This window comes from Chiloscyllium punctatum, chromosome 5 (genome assembly GCF_047496795.1).
Source record: "Chiloscyllium punctatum isolate Juve2018m chromosome 5, sChiPun1.3, whole genome shotgun sequence".
NCBI classification, from domain to species: Eukaryota; Metazoa; Chordata; class Chondrichthyes; order Orectolobiformes; family Hemiscylliidae; genus Chiloscyllium; species Chiloscyllium punctatum.
Window position 1 is genome coordinate 54699734 of NC_092743.1, and position 26746 is coordinate 54726479.

At 39.6% G+C, this 26746-nt stretch overlaps 1 protein-coding gene across 5 annotated transcripts in view; it reads left to right on the forward strand.

The window, feature by feature from the left end:
* The window catches only part of snx16 (sorting nexin 16), a 386689-nt gene that overhangs the window by 22293 nt on the left and 337650 nt on the right, over window positions 1–26746 (forward strand). For 4 of the 5 annotated variants that reach the window (XM_072570345.1, XM_072570350.1, XM_072570348.1 and 1 more), the window contains exons 5-8: window positions 5762–5831; window positions 17527–17663; window positions 19261–19377; window positions 22386–23193. In XM_072570345.1, coding sequence (XP_072426446.1) covers window positions 5762–5831; window positions 17527–17663; window positions 19261–19377; window positions 22386–22491 — 430 coding nt within the window. In that variant the 3' untranslated portion in view covers window positions 22492–23193. Of the gene's footprint in view, window positions 1–5761; window positions 5832–17526; window positions 17664–19260; window positions 19378–22385; window positions 23194–26746 lie in introns of those variants that run through there. The other variant, XR_011960650.1, reaches the window with a different exon arrangement.

Sequence of the window (26746 nt, forward strand, 5' to 3'; positions counted from 1 at the left end):
AGCAGGAATCCTCCATCCGTATTCCATTACATTTTGGGGCTTGGGAAGTACTTGAACTGGAGTAAGAGGCGAAATGCACACTGCACTTCAGTACAATAGATAAGAGATATGGAGACTTTGTAAGTAATTCCTACTAATTATGCTTTTTCATGATACAGAGCAGCTTGCACAGCTTTAGAAATTCTTTGGTTCGCAGACAGTCACTTCAGACTAGTATTGCAACAGCCAGAACAGAAATTTTCACAACAAACTGGAAGAAGCAGTAATAAAGTGATGCCAGCTATCACAGCATTCCAGTTATAGTTTGCTTTTTCAGAATATTGCTACAGTGGAGGGAACAGGCACGCAAGTCATGTATTTACTCAAATTTGAAATTTCCATGGAATTAAGGGACATTGTTGCTGAAAACCCAGTTTTCTGTTTTGTGCAAAGGATATCAGTTTTTTTGTGAAGCATATTAAGAAATAAAGTTACTTATTTACTGAAAAGAACTTACCCAGGTGCAGCAACTGCAGGCAGAGGTGAAACTCCCAGAACAGACAGCTAGATCACTGCTCAGAAGCAAGAAGATAAACTTGCATTTATTTAATCAGGAACAAAAGCAAATGAAGTTTCAGAAACTTCTAAAAATCTTTGAAATTATGCACAGAGAAAATCAACAACATGAGCATATCCTGTTAATTGAAAAATTTCAATCCACAACAAAGGCCACTAAGGAGTACAATAAATTCAAGTAATGAATGAATTATCCAGAATGATAGAGATCCTTAAGCTCAAAGTGATTCATATTAATATTTATTCATGTATTTGCTCTTCACAAAACGGCAGCTGGTGGCTGCAAGAAAAATCAATCAGACAGGCAAGAAAGAGCCAAACTGTACAAGATCGGGTAGTTGAGCCCCTGGAGAGAAAGGTTGGATGAAAATAAATATAGGAATAATGAAAGCTCAGAAAACAAATTGGCATATTCAAATCACCTCTAAGACGAATGAACTAAAGTCCAGCTATTAGCGGTCAGCATCAGAATCATCCTTTTGAGGCTGTAAACAAAAGCCTTGCACTCTGCAAAAGAATTTGTTGAAGAAGCCTCTTCAGTACATAGAACATTACAGCACAGTACCGGCCCTTCTGCCCTTGATTTTGCATCGACCCGTGGAACCAATCTGAAGCCCATCTAACCTACACTATTCCATTCTTGTCCACATGCATACCAAATGCCCTTTAAGTTGGCGAGACTATGACTGTTGCAGGCAATGTGTTCCATGCCCCTACTACTCACTGTGTAAAGAAACTACCCCTGACATCTGTCCTACATCTATCACCCATCAATTTAAAGCTATGTCCCCTCATGCGCCATCCAAGGAAAAAGGTTCTAACCTTTTATATGTCTCAATTAAGCTACCTCTCAACCTTCTTCTCCCTAATAAAAACAGCCTCAAGTCACTCAGCCTTTCCTCACAAGACTTTCCACCCATACCTAGTAAAGCTCCTCTGAACACTTTCCAAACCTTCCACATCTTTCGTATAATGCAGTGACTAGAACTGTAAGCAGTACTCCAAATGTGGCTGCACCAGAGTTTTGTGCAGCTGCAACATGATCTTATGGTTCCGAAATGCAATCCCTCAACCAATAAAGGTTAACACACCGTATGCCTTCTTAACAGCCCTATCAATCCGAGTGGCAACTTTTAGGGATCTGTGTACCTGGACATGGAGATGTCTCTGTTCATCTACATTGTCAAGAACCTTACCATTAGTCCAGTACTCTGCATTCCTGGTACTCCTTCCAAAGTGAATCACCTCACACTTCTCCACATTATACTCCATTTGCCACCTCTCAGCCCAGCTCTGCAGCTTATCTATGTCCCTTTGTAATCTGCAACATCCTTCAGCATTATCAATACCTCTACCGACTTTAGTGTCATCCACAAATTTACTAACCCACCCTTCTATGCCCTCATCCAGGTCATTTATAAAAATGACAAACAACAGTGGACCCAAAATAGATCCTTTCGGTGCCCCGCTATTAACTGAACTCCAGGATGAATATTTCCCATCAACCACCACCTTCTGTCTTCTTTCAGCAAGCCAATTTCTGATCCAAACTGCTAAATCGCCCTCAATTCTAAGTCTCTGTATTTTGTGCAATAGCCTACAGTGGGAACCTTGTCAAACGCCTTACTGAAATCCATATACACCACATCAACCGCTTTACCCTCATCCACCTTCTCAAAGAACCCATTAAGGTTTGAGAGACCCGACCTACCCTTCACAAAACAGTGTTGACTATCCCTAATCAACATATTCCTTTCTAGATGATTATAAATCCTATCTCTTATAACTCTTTCCAACGCTTTACCCACAACCGAAGTAAGGCTCATAGGGTTGTCTCTACTCCCCGCCTTGAACAAGGGAACAACATTTGCTGTCCTCCAGTCTTCTGGCACTATTCCTGTAGAAAATGACGACATAAAGATCAAAACCAAATGCTTGGCAATCTCCTCCCTGGCTTCCCAGAGAATCCTAGAATAAATCTAATCCAGCCCATGGGACTTATCTATTTTAACACCTCGTCCTTATACACCTCAATACAATCTAGTCTCATAACCTGTATCTCAGTATTCTCCTCGACCACATTGTCTTTTTCTAGTGTGGATACTGATGAAAAGTATTCATTTTGTACTTTCCCTGTCTCCTGTGACACCATTCACAACTTCCCACTACTGTCCTTGATTGGCCCTAATCTTACACTCGTCATTTTTTTATTCATGATATACCTATAGAAAGCCTGAGGATTTTCCTTGATCCTATCTGCCAACGATATCACACGTCCCCTCCAGGCTCTTCTCAACTTTTTCTTTCAATCTTTCCTAGCTAAGTTGTAACTCTCAAGTGCCCTAACTGAGCCATCACATCTCATCCTAACATAAGCCGCCGCCTTCTTCCTCTTGACAAGAGATTCAACTTCCTGTTTAAACCACAGCTCTCGCACATGATAACTTCTTCCCTGCCTGACCGATGCATACCTACCAAGGACCCGCAGTAGTTCCATATTTCAGTTGTGCCCATCCCCTGCAGTTTCCTTCCCCATCCTATGCATTCTAAATCTTGCCTAATTGTATTTGCCCTTTCCCCAGCTATAGCTCTTGCCCTGCAGTATATACCTACCTCCAAATCTAACCCCTGCCCCCCCCCCCCCCCTCCATAACAACTACCCCGTCACACTCGCTACTATTGAGGATCATCTTTGCTATCCTATCCTCTACATCTCTGGAACTATTTGGAGGTCTATAGAAAACTCCCAACAGGGTAACCTCCTTTTCTGTTTCTAATCTCAGCCCATACTACCTTAGTAGACAAGTCCTCAAACGTTCTTTCTGCAACTGTAATACTGTCCTTGATCTCTTTCACTCTCCTTGACCTCTGCACTGCCTGCTGGTTCCCTTTTCCATTCCTTGACGGTAACCCATCTACCTTCTTCTTTTACCTGAGGTGAGACAACCCATACCACCCCCTCTTTTACCATTTTCTCTGTTCTTACTGAAATATCTAAATCCCAGAATCTGCAAAAACCATTCATGTCCCTGCTCTATCCATGTCTCTGAAATGGCCACAACATCAAAATTCCATGCTGCAAGTTCACCTATCTTATTCTGGATGCTCCTGGTGTTGAAGTAGACAGACTTCAAACCAGCTTCTTGCTTGCCGGTGCCTTCTTGCAATCTTGAAATCTTAGTTCTGACTTCACTACTCTCAACCTCCCATATACTCGAACTACAATTTTGGTCCCTACCCCCCCCCCCCGCTGAATTAGTTTAAATCCACCTGAAGAGCATTAACAAATAATGCCCCCTCCCCCCAGGATATTGGTACCCCTCTGCTTCAGGTGAAGACCATCCTGTTTGTAGAGGTCCTACCTCCCCCAATTATCCAGGTATCCGAATTCCTCCCTCCTGCACCATTCTTGTTGCCATATGTTCAACTGCTCTCTCTCCCTATTCCTCACCTTACTAGCATGTGGTACAGGCAACAAACCAGAAACAATAACTCTGTTTGTTCTAGCTGTAAGCTTCCACCTTAGCTCCCTGAATTTCTGCCTTAAATCCCCATCTCTCTTCCTACTTATGTTGTTGGTGCCTATGTGGACCATGACTAGAGGCTGCTCCACCCCACCCCCACCAAAGATCCCAAAAACACAATCAGAGACATCATGAACCCTGGTACCTGGTAGGGAACACACCAACTGTGAGTCTCTTTCATTCTCCTCTCTGTCCCCCTAACTATGGAGTCCCCAGTGACTAATGTTCTGCTCCTGTTCCCCCCCTTCCCTGCCGGGCAACAGGGGCAGATTCTGTGCCAGAGACCTGTGCCCTGTTGCTTACCCCTGGTAAGGCATCCCTCCCAACAGTGTCCAAAACAGTATACTTGTTGTTGAGGGAAATGACCACAGGGGATCTGTGCACTGCCTGCTGGTTCCCTTTTCCATTCCTTGACGATAACCCATCTACCTTCTTTTACCTGAGGTGAGACAACCTCCCTGTAACTCTTCTCAATAACCCCCTCCACCTCCCAAATGAAATGTTCAAAACTCTAAGATCACAGTGAATGCCAATTCGAACAAAAATCTCACCTACAGTTAATGTGCCATGATTTTTAGTTTTTCAAAAAGAAATATCGAGGTCCCTATATTAATTATAGCGAATACCGACAAAAGGAAGTTGTTTTTCAAGTAGCTTTGCATATCAGAGTACCATGCAATTTTCCTATTGCTTCTGCTTTGGCAGTTTATTCTGTTGCCCATGATCGTACAGATCTTAATCATAGGTTCCCTGTGATGTACCGACTTGCTCCCTCCAGCAGGCTCTTGTTGCAGTGAGTATTAACGTGATACTAGCGTTGACGGAAGAATAAACTTTTGTCCTAGAAGTAATGGAGAAGTCTTCCACCCCTTGCCTCCGGCATAATCTTCAACACACCCTTTATTGCTTTTCTCATCTATTTGCATTCATCCCCAGATCAGAGTGCAAAGCAGGTAGAAACAAGTGAGAATTTCTTTGCCTTTTTAAGATTCTATTTGAATTTTTCACTACTCTGAATCGTTTTTTTTAGATTGTCCTTTGCTTGCTACATTCTAATTTTCGTGTGGATCACGGCCTGAACATGAGGCATCATTAGAAGCTGCCATTGTTTGTTTCCAAGAAAATGACTAGGGAGCAGATATATTGATGAGGTTATGGATGTGGAAAGATTTCAAGTAGTAAATTAGCTTGCACTAAGCTATTAAAACCATTTTAAAATAGATCTATATACATGAGACTTCTTAACTTTTTATCTATGTGTCATTCTAAGCAAGTTTAATCTTTAAATTGTATTTCTCAGATTTTAATAGCAAGACATAAAATGGGGATATAGGTGAACTTGGGAATGAGAATTGGTGCTGAAAGCATCGTTGTAGAAAAAGTCAGTTTAATTGAAATAGAAGATGTGTGAGGGTGGAAATGGGAGATTTGAAAGGCAGAGTAGAGAAAAAAAAAGAATATTAATGGTGACAAAACAACATTTAAGATAAATCCATAAGAAAACCTGAGCCCACGGTATTCATTTGAGGTTACCATTCCTCTTAAAGGAATGTTCACTACCATGGTTTTTTTCACTTTTGCTCATGCACATGGTCATTGCATGAATTTAATGTTTATGGAACTTGTTAAATTGACTTGCAACAAAATCAATCTTCTCTACTAAAATAACCTTGTTGTTTCAGCACTTCAGTGAGAGAGTTTTTATGTTTGGATGATCCACCAGGCCCCTTTGATAGCCTAGAAGAGAGTAGGGTAAGTCTTCAGTTTAATTTTCTTGGGAGTAAATTGAACACAGCAAAAGAACAAATGGTTTCTGTGCACAGTTGTATCATTGTTTTATACAAATTGAAACATTTGCAGAAGAAAGTAGGAATGCTGGGCATGGTTGAAGTTAATACCATAGGGTTACATACAATTTAATATTGAATTCATCTACTCAAGATGACCTTTATGTTGCCCTATGTTTACCTTGCCCAAATATAGTGTCAGAATAATATTTGCGATGTTGCTAGGAATGTTACTGAACTAGTATTTAGTCTTGTATAATTTCACCCATAACATTTTGTAGATGCTGTGAAAGCTGAATAAAAACTGTAATTATATTTTGGAGGAATAATCTTTGTTTTTGCATGGAAACAGATCCTTCAGTCCAATTGATCTTTGCCAACCATCTATTCTAAATTAATTTAGTCCTATTTACCAACATTTGGCCCATATCCCTCAAAACTCAGCCTATTCATGTACCTATCCAGATGCCTATTAAATGTTGTAATTTTACCTGCCTCAACCACTTCCTCCCACAGCTCATTCCATACATGCATTACCCTCTGTGTGAAAAATTTTCCCCTCTGGTCCCTTTGAAAACTTTACCTTCTCACCTTTAACACATGCCGTCAAGGTTTGGACTCCTCTACCCTGGGAAAAAGACCTTGGTTATTCACCCTACCCAGATTTTATAAGGTCATCCCTCAGCCTTCAACATTCCAGGGGAAAAAAGCCTCAGCCTATTCAGCCTTTCCCTGTACTTCAAACCGTCCATTCCTGGCAACATCCTTGTAAATCTTTTCTGAACCCTTTCAAATTTAACAACACCCTTGCTGTAGCAGGGAGACAAGAAATGAATGCAGTACTCCAAAAGTGGCCCAACCAATATCCTGTAAAGCTGCAACATGATATCCCAGCTCCTATACTCCACGCACTGACCAACAAAAGCAAGCCAGCTAAACACTGCCTTCACCACAGTGCCTATCTGCAACTCCACTTTCAAAGAACTGGGCAACTACACCCCTTGGTCTCTTTGATTAGTAACATTACTCAGGGCTGTACCATTAAGTGTATAAGTCCTGCCCTGATTTACCTTACCAAAATGCAACACTTCACATTTATCTGAATTAAACTCTATTTGCCACTCCTCAGCTCGTCTGACCAGGGTCCCGTTGTATTCTGTGTTAACCTTCACTGCTGTTCATACACCACCAATTTTGGTGTCATCTGCAAACTTGCTAACCGTACCTCCTATATTTACATCCAAATCATTTATACAAATGATGAAAAGCAGTGGACCCAGCACCAATCCTTGTGACACATCACATTGGAAAAACAACCTTCCATGCACAGTTCTTTAAATAAAAGGTTAAGAACTAGCTCCTGTTGTTAAAGCTGATTGTTTTTGTCTTTTTCTTTGCTTTTGTGCCTTTGTGATACTGATTGTATTGGTATTGATCACGTTTTTGTACTTAAATCTAGATGGGTTATTGACCTTTATTATAAACGGTTATGCAAAATCAGACTTCAGTTGCAATTCCTAAACTTACCTTAACTTCATTATGAAAGCAAGTAAAACTAATTTGGCCGATAATTTGAAGAATTCTTTATTGGCTTCCATGTGACTGCTAATGTGATAGGAAATAAAAAAATTACAGAATTAACAACATGTTTCTTAGAACTAAAGGATTCTTGATTCCACACCCTCTTTTGTTGTAGCATAGTTCAGACTGATAAAATCTATATTCTGAACAAACATGAGGATTTCATAATGTTGAAATTAAGAATGAGCATTCCTGATGAAGGGCTTTTGCCCGAAACGTCGATTTTCCTGCTCCTTAGATGCTGCCTGACCTGCTGTACTTTTCCAGCACCACAAATCTTGACTCTGATCTCCAGCATCTGCAGTCCTCACTTTCACCTAATCAATCTTTCCTGTGCCCCACTGTTGCCTTTTGTGCTAACGACGGAGTATGTGAACAATGGCTTCTATGTCTTTGCTACATGAATAAGACTTAAATTCCGTTTGTATTTTTCAACCAGAGCTACACTGGAATTTAAGAAATTTGTTCACAAGGTTTAGTTCTGTCTTAGCAATAGGCAGTGGGAAGAATAGATGGGCGAAATGTGAAAGACATCCATTTAAATAGTTTCTTTTCATGATATCTCGGCATCCCAAAATGTTCAGACAATGAACTACTTTGAAGTCTAGTTATTATTGTACTAGAAGCATGACATTCTTATTAACCTAGAAGGTTTTGCAATCCTGAGACACCGTGAATGTAAAATTTGAGTCCTGGTTTCCAAATCCTGCAAGGTTTAGTCTCTCACTATGCCTAACTTCCTCCAGCAGCTCCACCTTCTTTTCTGATTTTCTCTAATTCTGATGTTACATACATACTGACCTCATCACAACCTTGGTCCAAAAATTGAAGAACTGAATTCCAGAGGTATGGTGAGAGTCACAACCCGTGATGTCAATATTGTATTTGATTGTTTGGCATCAAGGGCCTTAGCAAAACTAGAGCCCATGGGAATTGGGGAGAACTCTCCACTGGCTGGATTCTTACCTGGCATATAGGTAGATAGTTGTGGCTGTTGGATTTAGATCATGATGTCAGAGCTGGGGATTGATTCCTGTGTGACACTGATGATTCCACAATATTCAGCAACATTTGTGACTCCTCAGACACTGAAACAGTCCATGTCCAAATGCCACAAGATTGGGCCTATATCCAGGCTTAAGCTGACGATCAGAAAGTATCATTTGTGCTACACAAGTGTCATGCAATAACAGTCTCCCAACAAAAACAAATCTAATAATCACTCATTGATATTCAGTGGCATTGCCATTACTGAATCCTGGGGTTACTATTGAACAGGAACAACTTTTATAGCCATATAGATATTGTGGCTTTATGAGCAGATCAAAGTTATGAGTCCCATAATGAGTAACTCAAAGCCTGTCTACAGGCGCAAGTCAGGAGTGTGATGGAACATTCCCCACTTGACTGGATGGGTATAGCTCCAGTAACATCTAAGAAGTTCAATACCATCCAGAATAGAGCAGTCTGTTTCATTGGCATCATGTGCACATTTGCTTCCTCCACCACTGCACAAGAGCAGCAATGTGTACCATCAATGGAGACACACTGCACAAACTCATCGAAACTCCTTAGAATCTTCCAATCCCACAACTACAGCAATCTAAACTGACCTGGGTGGCAGATACAAAGCATACTACTTGTATGTTCCCCTCACCATCCTGACTGAGAAATATACCACTGTTCCTTCAGTATTGCTCATTTAAAATCTTGCTACTAGTTCCCTAATAAAATTGTAGATGGAGGCACACAAAATGGACTTCAAGAAAGCAGCTCACCACCAACTCAAGGACAACTAGGAATGGGCCAGTGATGTCCAAATCATGGGTTTAAAAAAATAAATAATTTTCCTTCATTGTTTCACCATGAGCAGCTGTCCCTTAGTTGCTTAGACTCCAAACTCTGATATTCTTTCCCTTAACTGCTTTTCCAATAAGATGCTTCTTAAATCCTACATTACATCCTGTTCTATTGATTCCTGTGTGACACTGGCAAGCTTTGTTCAATAATATTTGTGTAAAATTGCTTGGAACATTTTGCTGTGTAAGTGCTAATTGTTGTTGTACTCCTTCCACAATACTGTATATTGAAAGGTCAACCTGAATGACATGCTTGGTTCCCTGGCATGAAACTTGAATGCACACAGCCTTCTCGCTCTGAGACAAAATTGCTCTTGCTAATATGCTTGATTGGTTTGCGCAGAACTGCACTTCAACAGTTTTGTAAATAGCTGGAAATGAGCAAAATTAGAATTTAAAAGTAATACTTAAATAGCTGTCTTTTTATAATTAATTTGAGACAATAGAAAGAAAGTAATTTACTTATGAATCTACTGTTTTACTTTAAATGGAAAGGGCATTACTAAGGTTTAATTAGCACAGTAAATGGAAATGAAAAAAGGCATAAACTATTTCAAGTTTAGGAAAATAACTGCTTCATTAAAACGCAAGAGTGGGACGACAGATGATGTGTTGCACCTGTAGTATGTGACTGCTTGTGGATCAGTAAGATCCACAGTAAATATGTCTAGTTAGTGTCTGAAACAACATCAAAGCTGTGAGCTGGATGCAAGGGTCTTGTACCTTGTTGTTGTTGTTGTAGTTGTTGTAGTAGTAGTAGTAGTGTCGAGGGACCTGGATTCAAGTCCCAACTGTTCCAGAGGTGTGTTTTAACATGTTGGAACACATTGATTAAAATCATTTCTTTATAACTTTATAACATGATAACAGACTTAACAAGAAAAGAGTGTGCTGAAGGTGAAGCCATATACATTGAAGCTATCTGGATGTTTTGTTTCCGAAGACAGTCCCTTGTTAGATTAGGCCTGCTGATTTGCCCACTGGTTGTGTCAGGAGGTTGTGACTAGAAGTCAGACATGTAATAAAATCAAGAAAGCAAGTGTTCAGGAGCCTCAGCCATTGCAGTTTGAGTTCTTTTGAGTTCATATAGATTGGGAGCTGCATGGTGGATGAGTGAACTGACATGATATTGAGGTACAGGAAGCCAGGGTAGGAAATATGAGAAATAGAGTAGGAGACAAAGTCCCATCTTTACATTGAGGAAACACTGTATCATGTTGTGTGGCACTAGTACTGCACTAAATGGGACAGACTGAGAACAGATCTAGCAACTCAAAAGAGCAACTCAAAATTGGCCATTATGTGAGCAATTCTTTTCAGCAGAATTATATTTAATCACAATTTTTAACCAATGGCCTGGCATATCCCCCACTAGCATTGCCATCAAGCTGGGCGATCAGTCTTGGTTCAATGAGAGGGGCCTGCCAGAGCAGCACCGGGCATACATAAAAACAAGGTGTCAATCTGGTAAAACTACAACACAGAACTATTTACATATCAGCATGCAATATGCAAGACAAAGCAATTTCCACTTCCAACTGCTCAGTTTGAAGTTCTGAAACATATAATCATGAATATTAGTGGACAACTAAACAAATAAAGAATTGGAAGCTCCACAGGGTATCCCTGTTCTTTATGCTGGGGAGCCCAGGACGTAAGAGCAAAAGTGAAGACTGAAACATTTTCATCTGTTTGCAACCAGAAGTGCTAAGTGGATTTTCTATCTAAGCCTTCTGAAGTCACCAGCATCATCGAGGTCAGTCTGTAACTAATTTGATTCACTCCACGTAGAAACAACAGCTGATAAAAGTAGATACTGCCCTGACAGCTTGTGCTTCAGAACAACCACACCCCTAATCAAGCTCTTCCAGTGCAGTCAGAATACTAACATCTACCCAACAATGGAAAATTGCCTTGTTGTAGTCAGAGATGTACAGCATGGAAACAGACCCTTCGGTCCAACCCGTCCATGCCGACCAGATATCCCAACCCAATCTAGTCCCACCTGCCAGCACTCGGCCCATATCCCTCCAAACCCTTCCTATCATATACCCATGCAAATGTCTTTTAAATGTCGCAATTGTACCAGCTTCCACCACTTCCTGTGGCAGCTCATTCCATACACTTACCACCCTCTGTGTGAAAAAGGTTGCCCCTTCGGTCTCTTTTATATCTTTCCCCTTTCACTCTAAACCTATGCCCTCTTGTTCTGGACTCCCCCACCCCAGGGAAAAGACGTCTATTTACCCTATCCATGCCCCTCATGACTTTGTAAACCTCTATAAGGTCACCCCTCAACCTCCGATGCTCCAGGGAAAACAGCCCCAGCCTGTTCAGCCTCTTACTATAGCTCAAATCCTCCAACCCTGACAACATCTTTGTAAATCTTTTTGTCAAAGAATCATAAAATCCCTACAATGTGGAAAGCGGCTATCGAGTCTGTTCCGACCCTCTGGTTACAAATTGTGATTGAATATAATTCTGTTGAAAAGAATTGCTCAAAGGTCTCAATAATGCCCAATTCTGAGTTGCTCTTTTGAGTTGCTCGATCTGTTCTCAGTCTGTCCCATTTAGTGCACTACTAGTGCCCAAACCTCTCCTCTGATGTGGAATTGAACCCAGGACCTTGGCACTGTAGGCAACAGTGCTAACCACTAAGGCACTGTGCCTCTCACAAGAAGCAGGAGAAGTCCAATCAATCCATGACCATCCCATCCACTTACTATCCTATCAGTCTATTCTCAATTGTCAGCAAAGTGATGGAAGAGCAAAGTTCAGGAGAGTGATGGAATACTGTTCTTTTTCCTGGAATGTGCAGCTCCAGCAACATTGAAGAAACCTGATACTATCAAAAGCAAAACAGTATGCTTGTTTGTATCCCATCTGCCATGGTCAACATTCATTCCTTTCACCAAAGATGTACAATGATGGCATTATGGGCCATCTATAAGATACACTGCAGCAACGCACAAAGACTTCTTCAACAGCATCTTTAAAATCTGTGGCCTCCACCGCCTAGACAAACTCTTCAGTCTGCAACTTTCCTTCCAAGTCTCTCACCATTTTGATTTGGAATTACCCTGTCATTCATTCACTGTTGCGATGTCAAAGTGATGGAACTGTCTTCATTCTTTCGTTCCTGATAGTACTGTGGATGTCCCTATACTCCAAAGACTACAATAGTTCCAAGAAAGCAGCTCACCACCAACTTCTCCAGGCCATTTGGGATGATCCATTATTAAGTGGTTGTAGCAGGCTACTTGGAATATCTTGATGCAATCTAGCAGGTCAATAAGGTTTTTTGAAAGGCAATTGTGTTTCTAACTTATTCTATTGTTCTTTAAGGAAGTAACCAGTGAGGTGTATAAAGGGGGAATTAGTCAATATAGTAGTGTACTTGCAATTGTGGAAGTACATTAATTCCAGTTTGATAAGGTGCCTCAAATGAGATTGTGACACAAAAATAAAGCACGTAGTGTAGGGGTTAATGCATCAGCATAATAAAAGATTTGTTGACTAACAGGAAACAGAAAATGGGTTTATTTTGGGTAAGTTGTAACTAATGGAGTGCCGTAGATATCATTGCTGGACCCTCAACTATTTACAAATTAATCCAATAACTTGGATGAAGGTATCAAATGTAGAATGGCTAAATTTTCCAATGAGAGCAAGAGAGGTAGAGAGTCTGCAAAAGGATATAAACACTTTAAATGAATAATCAAAAATTTTGGTAGCTGGAGTATAATGTAGGAAAATTTGAACTTGTCCACTTTGATACAAGTGCATAAATGTAGCATAACTGTATGATATTTAATGGAAGTAGAGTGATAGAGCCTGGAAGCAGCCCCTTCAACCCAACTTGTCCATACTGACCTGGTTTTCTAAAATGAACTAGTCCCATTTGCCTGCATTTGGATAATATCCCTCTTATTTCCTTTCTATATACCTGTCCAAACGTCTTTTAAATGTTGTAATTGTACTCATCCCTACGTCTTCCTCTGGCAACTCGTTCCGTATCTGTATACATGCCACCCTCTGTGAAAAGTTGTCCCTCAGGTCCCTTTTAAATCTTTCCCTTCTCATTTTAAACCTATGCCCTCTGGTTTTGGACTCTGCTACCTTGGGGGGAATAATCTTGGCTATTCACTTTATTTATGCCCCTTATTTAAGATTTTATAAACCTCTATAAGGTCACCCCCCTCAGCTTCCTACGTTCTGGGGGGAAAAGTCCAAGCCTACCCAGCCCCTCCATGTAACTCAAGCCCTCCAGTCACAGTAACATACTTGCAAATCGTTTTTGACCCTTTCCAGTTTTCTAATATCCTCCCTATAGTAGGGCGACCAGAATTGTACACAGTACTCCAAATGTGGTCTTACCAATGTTTTGTACAGCCTTAAGAGGATGACGTCCCAACTCCTATACTCAATGTACTGACCAATGAAGGTAAGCATGCCAAACGCTACCTTCATCACACTGTCTACCTGTGAAACTGCTTTCAAGGAACTGTGTACCTGCATCCTGAGGTCTCTTTGTTCAACAATATTCCCTAGGGCCCTACGTTAACTGTGTAAGTCCTGCCCTGGTTTGTCTTACCAAAATAAAACAGCTCTCATTTATCTCAATTAAATTCCATCTGCCATTCCTCAACCACCGAGTTGATCAAGATTCCAATGTACTCTTAGATAACCTTCACTGTCCATTGGACCACCAAATTTGGTGTCCGATTGCAATATTCAATGGGATGAGGAAATCTGGGTATCATGGTATGACAAGTTCATCGCCAGACCATAGCAACACGTCGGTTGGAGGAAGAGTGCCTCATCTTCCGCCTAGGAACCCTCCAACCACAACTCAGATTTCTCCAGTTTCTTCATTTCCCCTCCCCCCACCTTGTCTCAGTCAAATCCCTCGAACTCAGCACCGCCTTCCTAACCTGCAAACTTCTTCCTGACCTCTCCGCCCCCACCCCACTCCGGCCTATCACCCTCACCTTGACCTCCTTCCACCTATCACATTTCCAACGCCCCTCCCCCAAGTCCCTCCTCCCTACCTTTTATCTTAGCCTGCTCGACACACTTTCCTCATTCCTGAAGAAGGGCTTATGCCCGAAACGTCGATTCTCCTGTTCCTTGGATGCTGCCTGACCTGCTGCGCTTTTCCAGCAACACATTTTCAGCTCATCATGGTATGAGTGACAAGGTTGGTATGTAGGAACAACAAGCTATTTGGAAAGTACATGAAATGTTAGGGTTCATTGCAATGGGAACACAATATAAAATTAGTGGGACTTCATGGGGAATACTGTCCCCTTATTTATAAATAAATGTGAATGCTTTTCTCAAGAAGTGTTGAACACTTTGAGCATATAAACCTTGAAGTTTAGAAGAATGATACTTGATCTCAAAAAGTTAAAATCCTGAGAGGAATTAATTGGGTGGTTGCCTGGAGGATGGTCCCTCCAATGGGGTCCACGAATATATGAATTAAGAGGAGCGGGCATTTGAAGCCTCAGTTCTGCACTATCAGATCATGTGACAGTGATCTCAATTCCATATTCCTGCCCACGCATTATACCCTTTTTGACTCCCTTGTTAGTCAAGAATTAGTTTACCTTCTCATTAATCATCAATTACTCTGCTTCCACCACTACATACAGAAGACAATTTGAAAGACACTTGACCCTTGGAGGAAGAAAATGCTTTTTATCTTGGTCTTATGGGAGGCCCCTATTTTTAATCTCTGAACCTAGTTTAAGAATAAGGTCTGCCTTTTAAGATGGAAGGTCTAAAAAAACTGGAAGAAATGCAGATGCTGGAAATCTGAAACCAAAACAGAAATTGCTGGAAAAGCTCAGCAGGTCTGGCAGCATCTTTAGAGAGAAATCAGAGTTAATGTTTCAGGTCCAGTAACCCTTCTTTGGAATCTCCTTAAGGTGGAACGTCTACCTTTTAAGATGGATTACTGGAAGAAAAATGTCGTAATTTAGAAGCTTTTGTAAGTAAGAGGAAGGCATTTAATGAGATTTGCTTGTGCATTTTTTTTTGTCTTGTAAGATCAATATCCTAAGTACTGTTATCCAATTGATGCCAGATTTGAACGATTCAATGATTCCACTTTTATTTATAATTGGTGATATATACAGGTTACATATTCTGTTCAGTTTAATGTATAAATTGTCTTGCATTTGCTTCTTAGGTAGATGCATGTTGTTCCACTTTTGCTAAATGTGACTGTTCATTCTGAATTTAATTGACTTGCATTGAGCTTGGTGTTAGGACTGTAATGCAAGAAGCTCCCCTTCCCTTCCAATTTTGTTTCAACAAATCTCTATATCAAAGAATAGGGAATAAAATAGGTTAAATTACTCGTAGAGTTTCTCTCAGCTATTGATATGTACTCTGCATATATTTTGGTTCTACTTTTGCAAGATAATGTTGTTTTAAGATTATCCAGTTCCTATCAAGCAACTACTCAATTATAGGTTCAACTCAAAACAAACTGTTGCAGTTTCTTGAGTTTTTAAACAGTGGGGAGTAAGAAATGATGCGCAATATCTAATTGCAAAATCACAACAATATTTTGATTATTTTCACACTGAAGCAATCTGTGCCCAGATGCAACAAGAGCTGGACAATATCCAGGCTTAGAATGACAAATAACAAGTAATATTCACACCACACAAATGCCAGGTAATGACCATTTCCAATAAAAACAAATCTAATCATCGCTCCTTGATATTCAATGATATTACCATCACCGCATCTCCCACTATTAACATCCTGGAAATTACTGTTGACCAGAAGCTGAACCAGAACTAATCATATAAATATTCTGACTAAAGCAAGTCAGAGGCTCAGAATCTTGGAGTAGTAATTTGACTCCTCAATTTCCAAGGCCTTTCCACAATCTGGAAGACATAAGCCAAGTGTGTGATGGAATACTCCCTACTTGCAGCCCTCATAACATGAAGCTTGACATCATTCAGGTCAAAGATGCTCTGTAGCTGCAATATTTACTACCAACAATATGTACTGCAGAAATTCATCACCTTCTAATCCCATGACCACTATCATCTAGAAGCACAAGGACAGCAGATACATGAGAGCAATCACCATTTCCAAGCCACTCACTATCCTGACTTAGAAATGTATCACCTTTTCTTTGATGTCAGAGTCAAAATCCTGGAACTCTTTCCCTCCCTAACCATATTGTGAGAGTACTTACACCAGATAGATTACAGGAGTTCAAGAGGCAGATCACCATCACCTTTTTCAAGGGCAACTAGAAATGAGCAATAAATACTGGCCCAGCCAGTAACATTCACATCCAATGAGTAAATGTATGAATAAACAATAAGTACACTTAGAAGCTACAAGGTAAGGCTGTTTTCCTACAGTGATTGGCTAATTTAGATTAATTTAACCTCGAATTATAATTTTTATTCCTTCTATTTAATTTTTGTTGTTATGAACAGGGTCAAACTACCAGCTTGAACCAAAGCACATTTTATTCATACACTATAATTAAGATACAGGCAAAATGAAAAGAATTGGCTTAACTGTAACTCTATCGAAATTCTTAACAAAATAAGACATATATTAACCACAACTGTTCCAATATAGTAACATCCCATAAACATACCCTTAGCAAAGACATATTCATTAAATAGATTGTCTCACATGCAAATCTAGCAGCAGGAAGAAAACTCCAGCTTTTAGCTGTAACAGAGAGAGAGGAATAAGAGTTTCCATTTTCATTTCAAGACCTCAGCAACTGCAGAATGCTAAAACCAAAAATCCTGGGTCCTATGGGAGCTTGACCTCACCCATTCAGGCTGCTTCTACTGTTCCAACCTTTTTTTTTTAAGAAAAAGCCCCAAGGCTTTGAGCAGGCTCAGCATCTCTGTCTCAACCCTGCTTCATCAAAAAAAAACCCAAAATATACCTCTTAAAGCCTTGATATCATCACATTGATTAACCAGTAATGGTATAATGAAGTTCCTCAGTGCTGTAAGTTTGAAAGCTAGTTGATCAGTTGTGTATTTCCAACATGTTGTATTTTCATTTGTATAATATTGCCTTATTGTGCAATGGAAATTATAATACGTTTTGTATCACAATTTATAAATCTTTAAGGCATAGTCTTATAGTCATACTATGGAACAGTTTAGCTCAATGAAAGACAAGTGTGTTAAATATATTAATGGTTTTCCATCACAGGCTTTCTGTGAAACATTGGAAGAAACTAATTACAGACTACAAAAGGAACTTGCTGAAAAACAAAAGGAAGTTGAGGCTTTGAAGAAATTACTGGAAGAAAAATGTCTTCATATAGAAGTTTTAGAAAGTAGAATAAGGTATTTAATGAGATCTACTTGTGAAAATTATTTCAACACCTAAAGTCAATACCCTAAACACTTCTGTCTACTTGGTGACTGATTTATCAAGTCAGTTATTTTTACCTAAAATTGGTGGTTACTTTTACCTATGCAATTAAATACGCAAATGTTGTCCTTTACTTAAAATTCTTAAATGTCTGTGCAGATTCAGAATTGCAGCGGGGATGTGATATTTAATGCATGATCTTGTTAGTCAATGGGTAGAAGTCTGTCCAGCAAGGTTGAAGGAAACTTAGTGGAAAATAGTTTTGTGGTTCTTGATATTTTCCAGCAATGTTTTAGAAGGAGCTTTGGTGGTAGTTTTAGAACATGATTCTCTTGGGCTGTTGGAAGAAAAACATTAAACAAAATGTTTTTTTTAAAATAATTTTACAAAATAGAACCTGGGGTACTTTTAAATGCTGCAATTCAGACATTAACAAAGCTAACAATAGGTGATGTGTGGACATAATTTTCCAACATCCTGGAGTTATTTCATGAACATTGCCTTGGACATTACAATACAGATTTGTGCACTGAAGTGTCAGATTGTTCATTCGTGAAATATGAGTTATACTGGTCGGTGAGGAATTGTAGAATTTTATACTCCAGTGGACCAGCAAAAATGTTTTTGTGGCATTGCATATTGAGAGCTTTATTTCAAACTCACATATGTAATGTTTAAGGATTATTGATGCCCTAATCTGCCTAACTGCAACTTTTCTGGTCTAGTTGTTGAATGTTAGGTAGGTCGTTCAACCATAAATCTCACCACTGCTGAATCTGCCCTTGTCCAGCCTGGTCATATCAGAGAAAACTGCTATGATAGAATTTTTAAGACCATTATGTCAGCTTTTATTATGAGTTTGAAGGTTGTAATAAGTAATGGCAGGACATTTCAAACCTGATTATGTATTCTAATGTTGTGGTTCTGTTCGCCGAGCTGGGAATTTGTCTTGCAAACGTTTCGTCCCCTGTCTAGGTGACATCCTCAGTGCTTGGGAGCCTCCTGTGAAGCGCCTCTGTGCTGTTTCCTCCGGCATTTATAGGGGCCTGTCTCTGCCGCTTCCGGTTGTCAGTTCCAGCTGTCCGCTGTAGTGGCCGGTATATTGGGTCCAGGTCGGTGTGTTTGTTGATAGAGTCTGTGGATGAGTGCCATGCCTCTGGGAATTCCCTGGCTGTTCTCTAATTTTTCTAATTCTCTGTACAGAGAACAGCCAGGGAATTCCTAGAGGCATGGCACTCATCCACAGACTCTATCAACAAACACGTCAACCTAGACCCAATATACCGGCCACTACAGCGGACAGCTGGAACTGACAACCGGATGCGGCAGAGACAGGCCACTATAAATGCCGGAGGAAACAGCACAGAGGCGCTTCACAGGAGGCCCCCAAGCACTGAGGATGTCACCTAGACAGGGGATGAAACGTTTGCAAGACAAGTTCCCAGCTCGACGACAGAACCACAACAACGAGCACCCGAGCTACAAATCTTCTCCCAAACTATGTATTCTGATTTTTCACCTTGTCTCATGATTATTAAAATGTTGCTTTTATTCTTGATTATCTTGTAGGGAAGTGTCCTTGGAACAAGAGAAAACACGCAGACCCTCTGGGCAGGAGAGTGAATGTAGTGGTGAAGTTGAGTCCTCTGCAGTAGAAGCTGATCAAGCTGTAATAGAGGATAACAGGTAGATTTGAAGCCATGTAGATCAAACCATGGAAAAGAATGCTCTGTTTTTAAAGATTATAATAAGTGCATCTCCAGTTTCTTCACTTTTTTTTTATATTCTAGAAACTGGATCTGAATGTTTTGTCCAGTGTCAGTTACTTTATACATTTGCTTTTTGTACATGTATCTGAATAGAAGAAAGGTTTGAGGTGTTAAATGGCTTACTGCTGATCAAATGCCGATAAGTTGTTTCTTCTTTCAGTAATTTCTAATTTTCTGCATTTGTAGCAATGCACATTTTTCACTTAATTTTTAATTTAATTTTTTAATACATGTTATCGTCTGTTTCAGTTTTTTTTTAAAGCACTTCACTTTCTTTGCCCATCTCTCTCTTTTACTTTGTTTCAACTTTTAATAATGCTCCATATTTGCTGTTTGTCTTTTTCTTGGTGCCTTTTGTATGCTTTTCTAATCTCGCCAGTCCTGCTTTCCTCACTTCTCCCTTTTATTTGTACTCTTTCTGGGTTTAATAATGGTTCCAGTTGCTTTTGTAGGCCATTGTATATCAAGATGGAAGTACCCTTTGACTTGAATATTTGAATAGATTGTTGTTTCCCAACTGAGTTCTCAGATGTTAATTTCCAGGCATCCCCATCAATTATTTTAACATACTGTGCCTGTTTTATTTCTTGCTTCTTATCCTATGACTAAAAGTATTTTCGGCTCCTTTTTGTGGTTTAAAACTTTTTGTTTCATCAGTTCATTCAGGGATATGGGTTTTGTTGGCTGGGTCAGCATATATTGCCTATCACTACTTGCCCTTGAGAAGGTAGTGATGAGCTGCTTTCTTGAACTGCTGTGTTCCACCTGGTCTAGGTACACTTATAAAACTGTTAGACAGTTGAAGCATTTTCATCCATTTGTATTAAAAGAACTACAATATATTTCCAAGTCAGGACAGTGAGTGGCTTGGAAAGGAGCTAGCAGGTGGTGATGTTTCCCTGTACCTGCTGTCCTGCCCTGTTAGATGGCAGTGGCCACAGGTTTGAAAAGTGCTAAGGACAATGTTCCTCATGAATGGTACCCACTGCTACTACAGTTAATTGGTGGTGGAGGGAGTGAATGTTTGTGGACATCCTATCAATCAAGTGAGCTTCTTTGTTCTGGTTTGTGTCAAGCTTCTTGAGTTGCTGGAACTGCACTCATCCAGGCGACAGACTCCGGGGTGATGAAAGATGAGTTACTCAATCTCTGTTTCCAAACCATTGACCTGCTCTTGTAGCCACAATTTATGTGGGGCTAGTCCAATCCAGCTTCCAGTCAATGGTAACCTCAAAGATTTTAGGGGGTTTCAACAGTGGTTATGTCTTTGAATGTTAAGGATTCTGTCCTTGCTGCGATTGGAGGGGTTCCATCCAGATGGCTTCCTGCAGGGACTGCAATTTCCCCTCCTAGTGGTCAGTGATGCCCTCCGGTGCATCTCCTCCACTTCCTGCAGCTCCGCCCTTGAACCCTATTCCTCCAATCACAACAAGGACAGAGTGTCCCTGATCCTCATCTTCCACCCCTCCAGCATCCAGATACAGTGCACTATCCTCCGCCACATATAAATTGACCCCACCACTGGAGATATATTTCTCTCCCCACCCCATCTGCGTTCTGCAAAAAACATTTCCTCCGCGAACCCCTTGTTAGATCCAAACACCTCTCCAACCTACCCTCCACTGCTGGCACCTTCCCTTGCCACCCCAAGAAGTGCAAAACCTGCACCCACACATTTCCCCTCACCTTCGTCCAAGGCCCCAAAGGAATTTTCCACATCAAACAGAGATTTACCTGTCTTTCCAAACACGTCATCTACTGTGTCCATTGGATCTCGATGTAGTCTCCTCTACAATGGAGACAGGACGCTAACTTGTGGAACGTTTCAGAGAACATCTCCGCGACATGCACCAATCAACCCCACTGCCCTCTGGCCAACCACTTCAACTCCTCCTTCCGCTGCACCAAGGACATGCAAGTCCTGGGCCGCCTCCACTGCCAGACTCTACCCTGGAGGAAGAACACTTCATCTTCTGCCTTGGGACCCTCCAACCACACAGGATCAATGTTGATTTCACCAGTTTCCTCATTTCCCTTGCCCCACCTTATCCAAGATCCAACCATCTAACTCAGTACTGCCCTGTTGAACTGTCCTATCTGTCCATTTCCCTTCCCACCTATCCATTTCACCCTCCTCTCTGACCTAGCATCATTACCCTCCATCTTCGTTTACCTATTGCATTCCCAGTTACCCCCACCCCCAGCCCCACCTCCTTCCCATTTATCTCCCAGCTCCCTCGGGCCTCCCCCACACTCCTGATGAAGAGCTTATGCTCGAAACATCAACTCTCCTGCTCCTCCGCTGCTGCCTGACTGGCTGTGCTTTTCCAGCACTACACTTATCAACTCTAGTCTCCAGCATCTCTAGTCTCACTTTCTCCTAATGCCTCAGCTATGCCATTTACCTCCATGTGTAATTTCCCTCTTTTTGGTACCTCTACTTCTTTTAGTGTCTGTCGAAGGCTTTGGGATTTCCCTTTATGCAGGTGCCAGTTTTTTCTCGTAATCCTCATTGTTCCTCTAATATGCTTCTTGACCTCCCCTTTGATACTTCGGTATTCTTCGGTCTAAAGTTGTCTTACGATTTGACACCTGTCATAAACAGTTTTTCTTCTTTGACTTAATTTCTAAAAAGTATTAAGACTAGGATTAATTCAAGTCTCATTTAAGTTCTTGACATGTAACCTGAAGCAGATCAATGAAAATATACAGCTGCAGATGTAAGGGCTGTATATGTGAGAAATAGTAGTATTGAATTTAAGTACTCTAACTCCCATTATCGACACCATTTCAATTCACCAGGTTTCCCCAATTTTTAAAGAATTCTCTTGCTTAATTGTGTTGCTTTTGATTTCAATTTTATTTCAATGAAGACAAAATATAAATGCAACCCTTTCAATTTTATTTAATTTTAATATTTTCAAGCTCTGGAATGGAGTCTGATAAAGAACACTCTGGAGCCTCTTGGAATAGCCCTGTAAATGAAACGTCTTCACCAGTAGAAGAAGCAGAAGCTGCGGAAGAAAACTGATAGAACATTTAGTATTAGCATTTGTTAATGTTGATATATAATTCTTGGCAATATATCGCAACAATAGCTGTAGCTGGAATACAGCTCAAAGCTATGAATCAATATGGTTTCTAAAATTAGTATGTGAAGTAGCCAAGGAAATTGCCCTTTCTATGAATAAATATTTCAATATATTTTTGCTTGATGCAATAAAGTAGATTTTATTAGTAAATCAGCTTTACTAGGCTCTGAATTTTGTGAGTTTGAGTGCTTAAGTAGAGGTCAAAAATGTTACAGATAAGTTGGGCTATTAATTCTTCAGAGCCATTCAATTTTGATTGTACAATTTTTTTTGCAAGCTGCTTTCAACTTCTAAATTGAAATATATACACACATAGTTTGGCTAAAATGTTTTACAGCTAAATTCAAACATGATATAGCCATTTCACTAATCAAATGTAACTATCTTTGTTGGAGCTAATTGTACCATTTAAATATTACATTGAAAGTATACTTTGTTTTGGAGAAACTGTGGTTTGAATGGGCATCAGCACACTTCCACTTAGTGTGATTGAGCTTTGTTTAAGCAGGATAATTGTTTTATCTGGGCACAAATCAGCTCTTGATCTCATTTGGTTTTGTTCCTCAAATTTGTCTGTTAAACAGATTTTGTTTAGATCAAAAACAAAATAAACTTGTTAATTTTGGCAGTTTTACAAACAAGCTAAAGTCATGATCTTAGTGGGTTGTTCATTAAATTGATTTTTTTAAAATAGCTGTTCTGCAGTAATTTACAATTTATTACCAAGTTGTGATTAGCCAAAACACACTGACTCATGGTGCAGACTGTGTATTTAAATTTGTCAAGTTTCATTGGCAAAAATTGTTTGAATTGCTTTTTATTGTTACAATCAAATTTAACTTTGATTAATGTTGGTTTCTCAATCTTGCATGTCTTGCTTCAAGTGCCTTGTTTTCTAGAACTTAAAAAATATGCAATGATTTTTAATTCACATATTTGTTATGAGCTTGTGTGACAAGTGAGAGTCATGAAGTTTGGATGATAGATTTTTTGAGAATTTATACTGGAACTGCCTGATTTCCTATCAAGAATATTTTAATTTATGCTAGTAACTTACATTGTGTTTTGTAGACCCTAAAGATGAACTTTTAACAGATTGGATGCTCTAATCTTCCACTGGAAGTTTGTTTTGTCAGGTCTGGGTATACATTTTTCTGTATGATGTGCCATGTTTCTGGAGGTTTTATGCATGATATAAAATATAGCTTATTACGATGAGATAACCCATCACACTAAGAACATTTGCAGAAAAACATTCTGAAATGGGAAAAATTTTAATTGGTTTTAATTTGCATGGGTGATTTGGTGGATAAATGGTTTTTAAATAAAGTTGTTTTTTAAAAAAGTTTTTTCCATTTGTCATTCAGTACTCTGAACATTTTTGACATCTTTTATTTTTATACACCTTAGTATGTGATTGATTCGTGTAACCTGTATTTTCTTCTTGAATTGATTATTCAGGTGACAGGGCTCCAACCAGTTGCCATTTATAGAAAATCACTTAACCTAAATACACTCTTCTGCTATTGTGAACTGTGCTTGTAACTCAGCTATTAATGTTTAAGCTAGGCTGCACTGAAATTTCAAGCATCTGGCAGGAACTACGTAAATCCCAAATGTAGAGCTGCAAACTACTGATCAAAATGTAGTTTGTAGAGCTGCGGTTAACTGAAGACTTCAAGTAAGACTTTAGCTAGTCAAACTTGAGAGGAGCCTAATCTCTAACATGCGGAGGTTTAGTAAATTAACTCTAAGTGGAAACGCCTGGCCTTCAATCACAATTTTGCTGTGCATCTTTAAACCTTTACTCATTTAGATTCTTCTGCCAGTGAAAACCGTTACTTGTAATCTGTTTCATCTCAACCCCTCATGATTTTAAACACTTGTATTGAATCCCCTTTTAATTTCTCTAAAGAGAAAGCCCCGGTCTGTGAATTGAAGTTCCTCATTCCTGAAGCTATGGCATAGGTTTTTAGTACTTTTTCCAATGCCCTCACAATGTTCTCAGTGTGGTGGCCAGAATTGTATATAATACTCCAGTTGATACCAAACAAGTAGAATGTAAAAGGTTCACCATAATCATCTTAGACTGTGGCTCTTCCTAAAGTCCAGTATTGCAAGTGCCTTATTAACCACTTTAAATGATTTGTGGACTTCCATCATCTCCCTTTAAAATTGGATTGTTTAGTTTGTATTGTTAGTCATTCTTCTAGCAAAAAGTATCACTGTACATTCTGTACAGGCTTTGAATTTACAGTTTGGGTGATATGATATTGAACTTACAATTTTACCAGCCTATGTCCTTTTGAAGTCTATCTCTACAAGTTCTGGTTCATATGCATTTTTCAAAATTAAATTATACATGTTTGTCTTTAATAGGGCAACAAAATCAGTGCCTAATGCAGTTTTTAAAAGAAATCATTCACCACAGCTATTTTTGCTACCATTCAATTTACCCCAAGTGTAGTTTGGAGGAGTTTTTTTTGTAATTGCCACTTAATATTGCACCCAGTTACTTGACATAAGTAATTGTAACAGAGTCAGTTCTTTTCTATTTTGTGAAACATTGTATTGATCAGTATACTTTTTATCATGTTGTGTCCTGTTGGATTTAGTAGCCATGCAAACAAGGAGAATAGTTGAAAATATTTTCAAAGAAATTTTACAACTCATTTTCAGGAATCAAATTTTTTTTGGACTTTTACTGTTTGTAACCAAGTTCAAAACTCATTCTAGAAAAGCAAAACGAGGGATAAAACAAAAACGGCAAACCACCATAATTAAAGTCCTGGTTCGGAACAGTCTATTCCATGCTGCAACAGCCAATGTTTATGAGCCTGAATTTTGGTGTAACCTGCATTTCCAAGTCCAAGGATGTCATTTGTGATTTAAAGATCAGTGAGCTCAACTGTCCAAAATTGTAAAAATCTTAAAACCTACCATTAACTAGTCAAATGACCAATTTAAAATCCTTTTACTGTCCTTTGTATTATGACAATTCAATTTACTTAACATGCATCAGGTTTCTGGTTCTTTAATGGTGAAGTTGTTTGGTTAGAAACTGAAAGTAAAATGAACTGGCATACTCAGTCCTTATTCAAATCATGCAATTACCAAAAGATGCAGTGAAATATTTTTAAGTTGCCAGTGCAAAGCAGTCATATCAACACTCTAATAATTTAACAGCATACTTCCTTTGCAGATCTCCATTTCAGAGGCAGACACAAAACTGAATAAATGACAAGATGTTTGCTGAGAAATATCCAAGCGGCAGTACAGTGAGACTGAGACTGTGATGAATCCTCCTCCAGAGTACCAATCTCTGCCCTGCATTTGAAGCTGTGCTTATGCAGTAGGTGAAGATCAGATAATGGTGAGATTGGAAGGTCAAGAGGTTGGCTGTTGCTAAGAGCCATTGCTATAGCTTAATATTCTGAGATCCAACCAATAAGAAAATGTTTGAAACATGGCCAAAATGAGAGCGCAAGGGAATGGATTCCTTTCCAATGACAACCTGGATTTTTCCATCTTCCATTGGGACATTGTATACATTTACAGTGACAACTTTGAGCTGCTTAGATTATTAATTAAGGAAATGGACTTGTGAGCAGATTTACTGTCACTGCCTAATGTAGAAGGAGTGGTCTTTTGCATGATTGAATAATTGTCATTTGCAAACAGAATATAAGTATTTTTGAGCAAATATGTTTCTCAAAGCTTTATGGTTTGTATCCATTAGCAAAATTCAAAAAATACCATGGTTAGATGATAATTCACTGAATTAGCAGTGTTAAATTTATTTGCAACTTCCAATGGAGTAATTCCAACCAGATAACAACAGATTGGGTGGCTCAATGGTTACAACTGCTGCCTCACAGCACTAGGGACCTGGGTTTGATCTAGCTTTGGGCGATTGTCTATGTGGAGTTTGCATTCTTCCCGTGTCTGCATTGGTTTCCTACAACCATCCAAAAACATGCAGGTTAGGTGAATTGGCCAAGCTAAAATTGCCAATAGTGTTCAAGGATGTGTAAGTTAAATACATTAGTTTGGGAGAATGTAGAGTAATAGGATAGGGAAATGGGTCTGGGTGGGATACTCCTCAGAGGGTCGGTGTGGACCTGTTAGACCAAATGGCCTGCTTCCACACCAGGGATTCTATGAAAACAATGCTCAGGAGAGGAGCATGCTGAT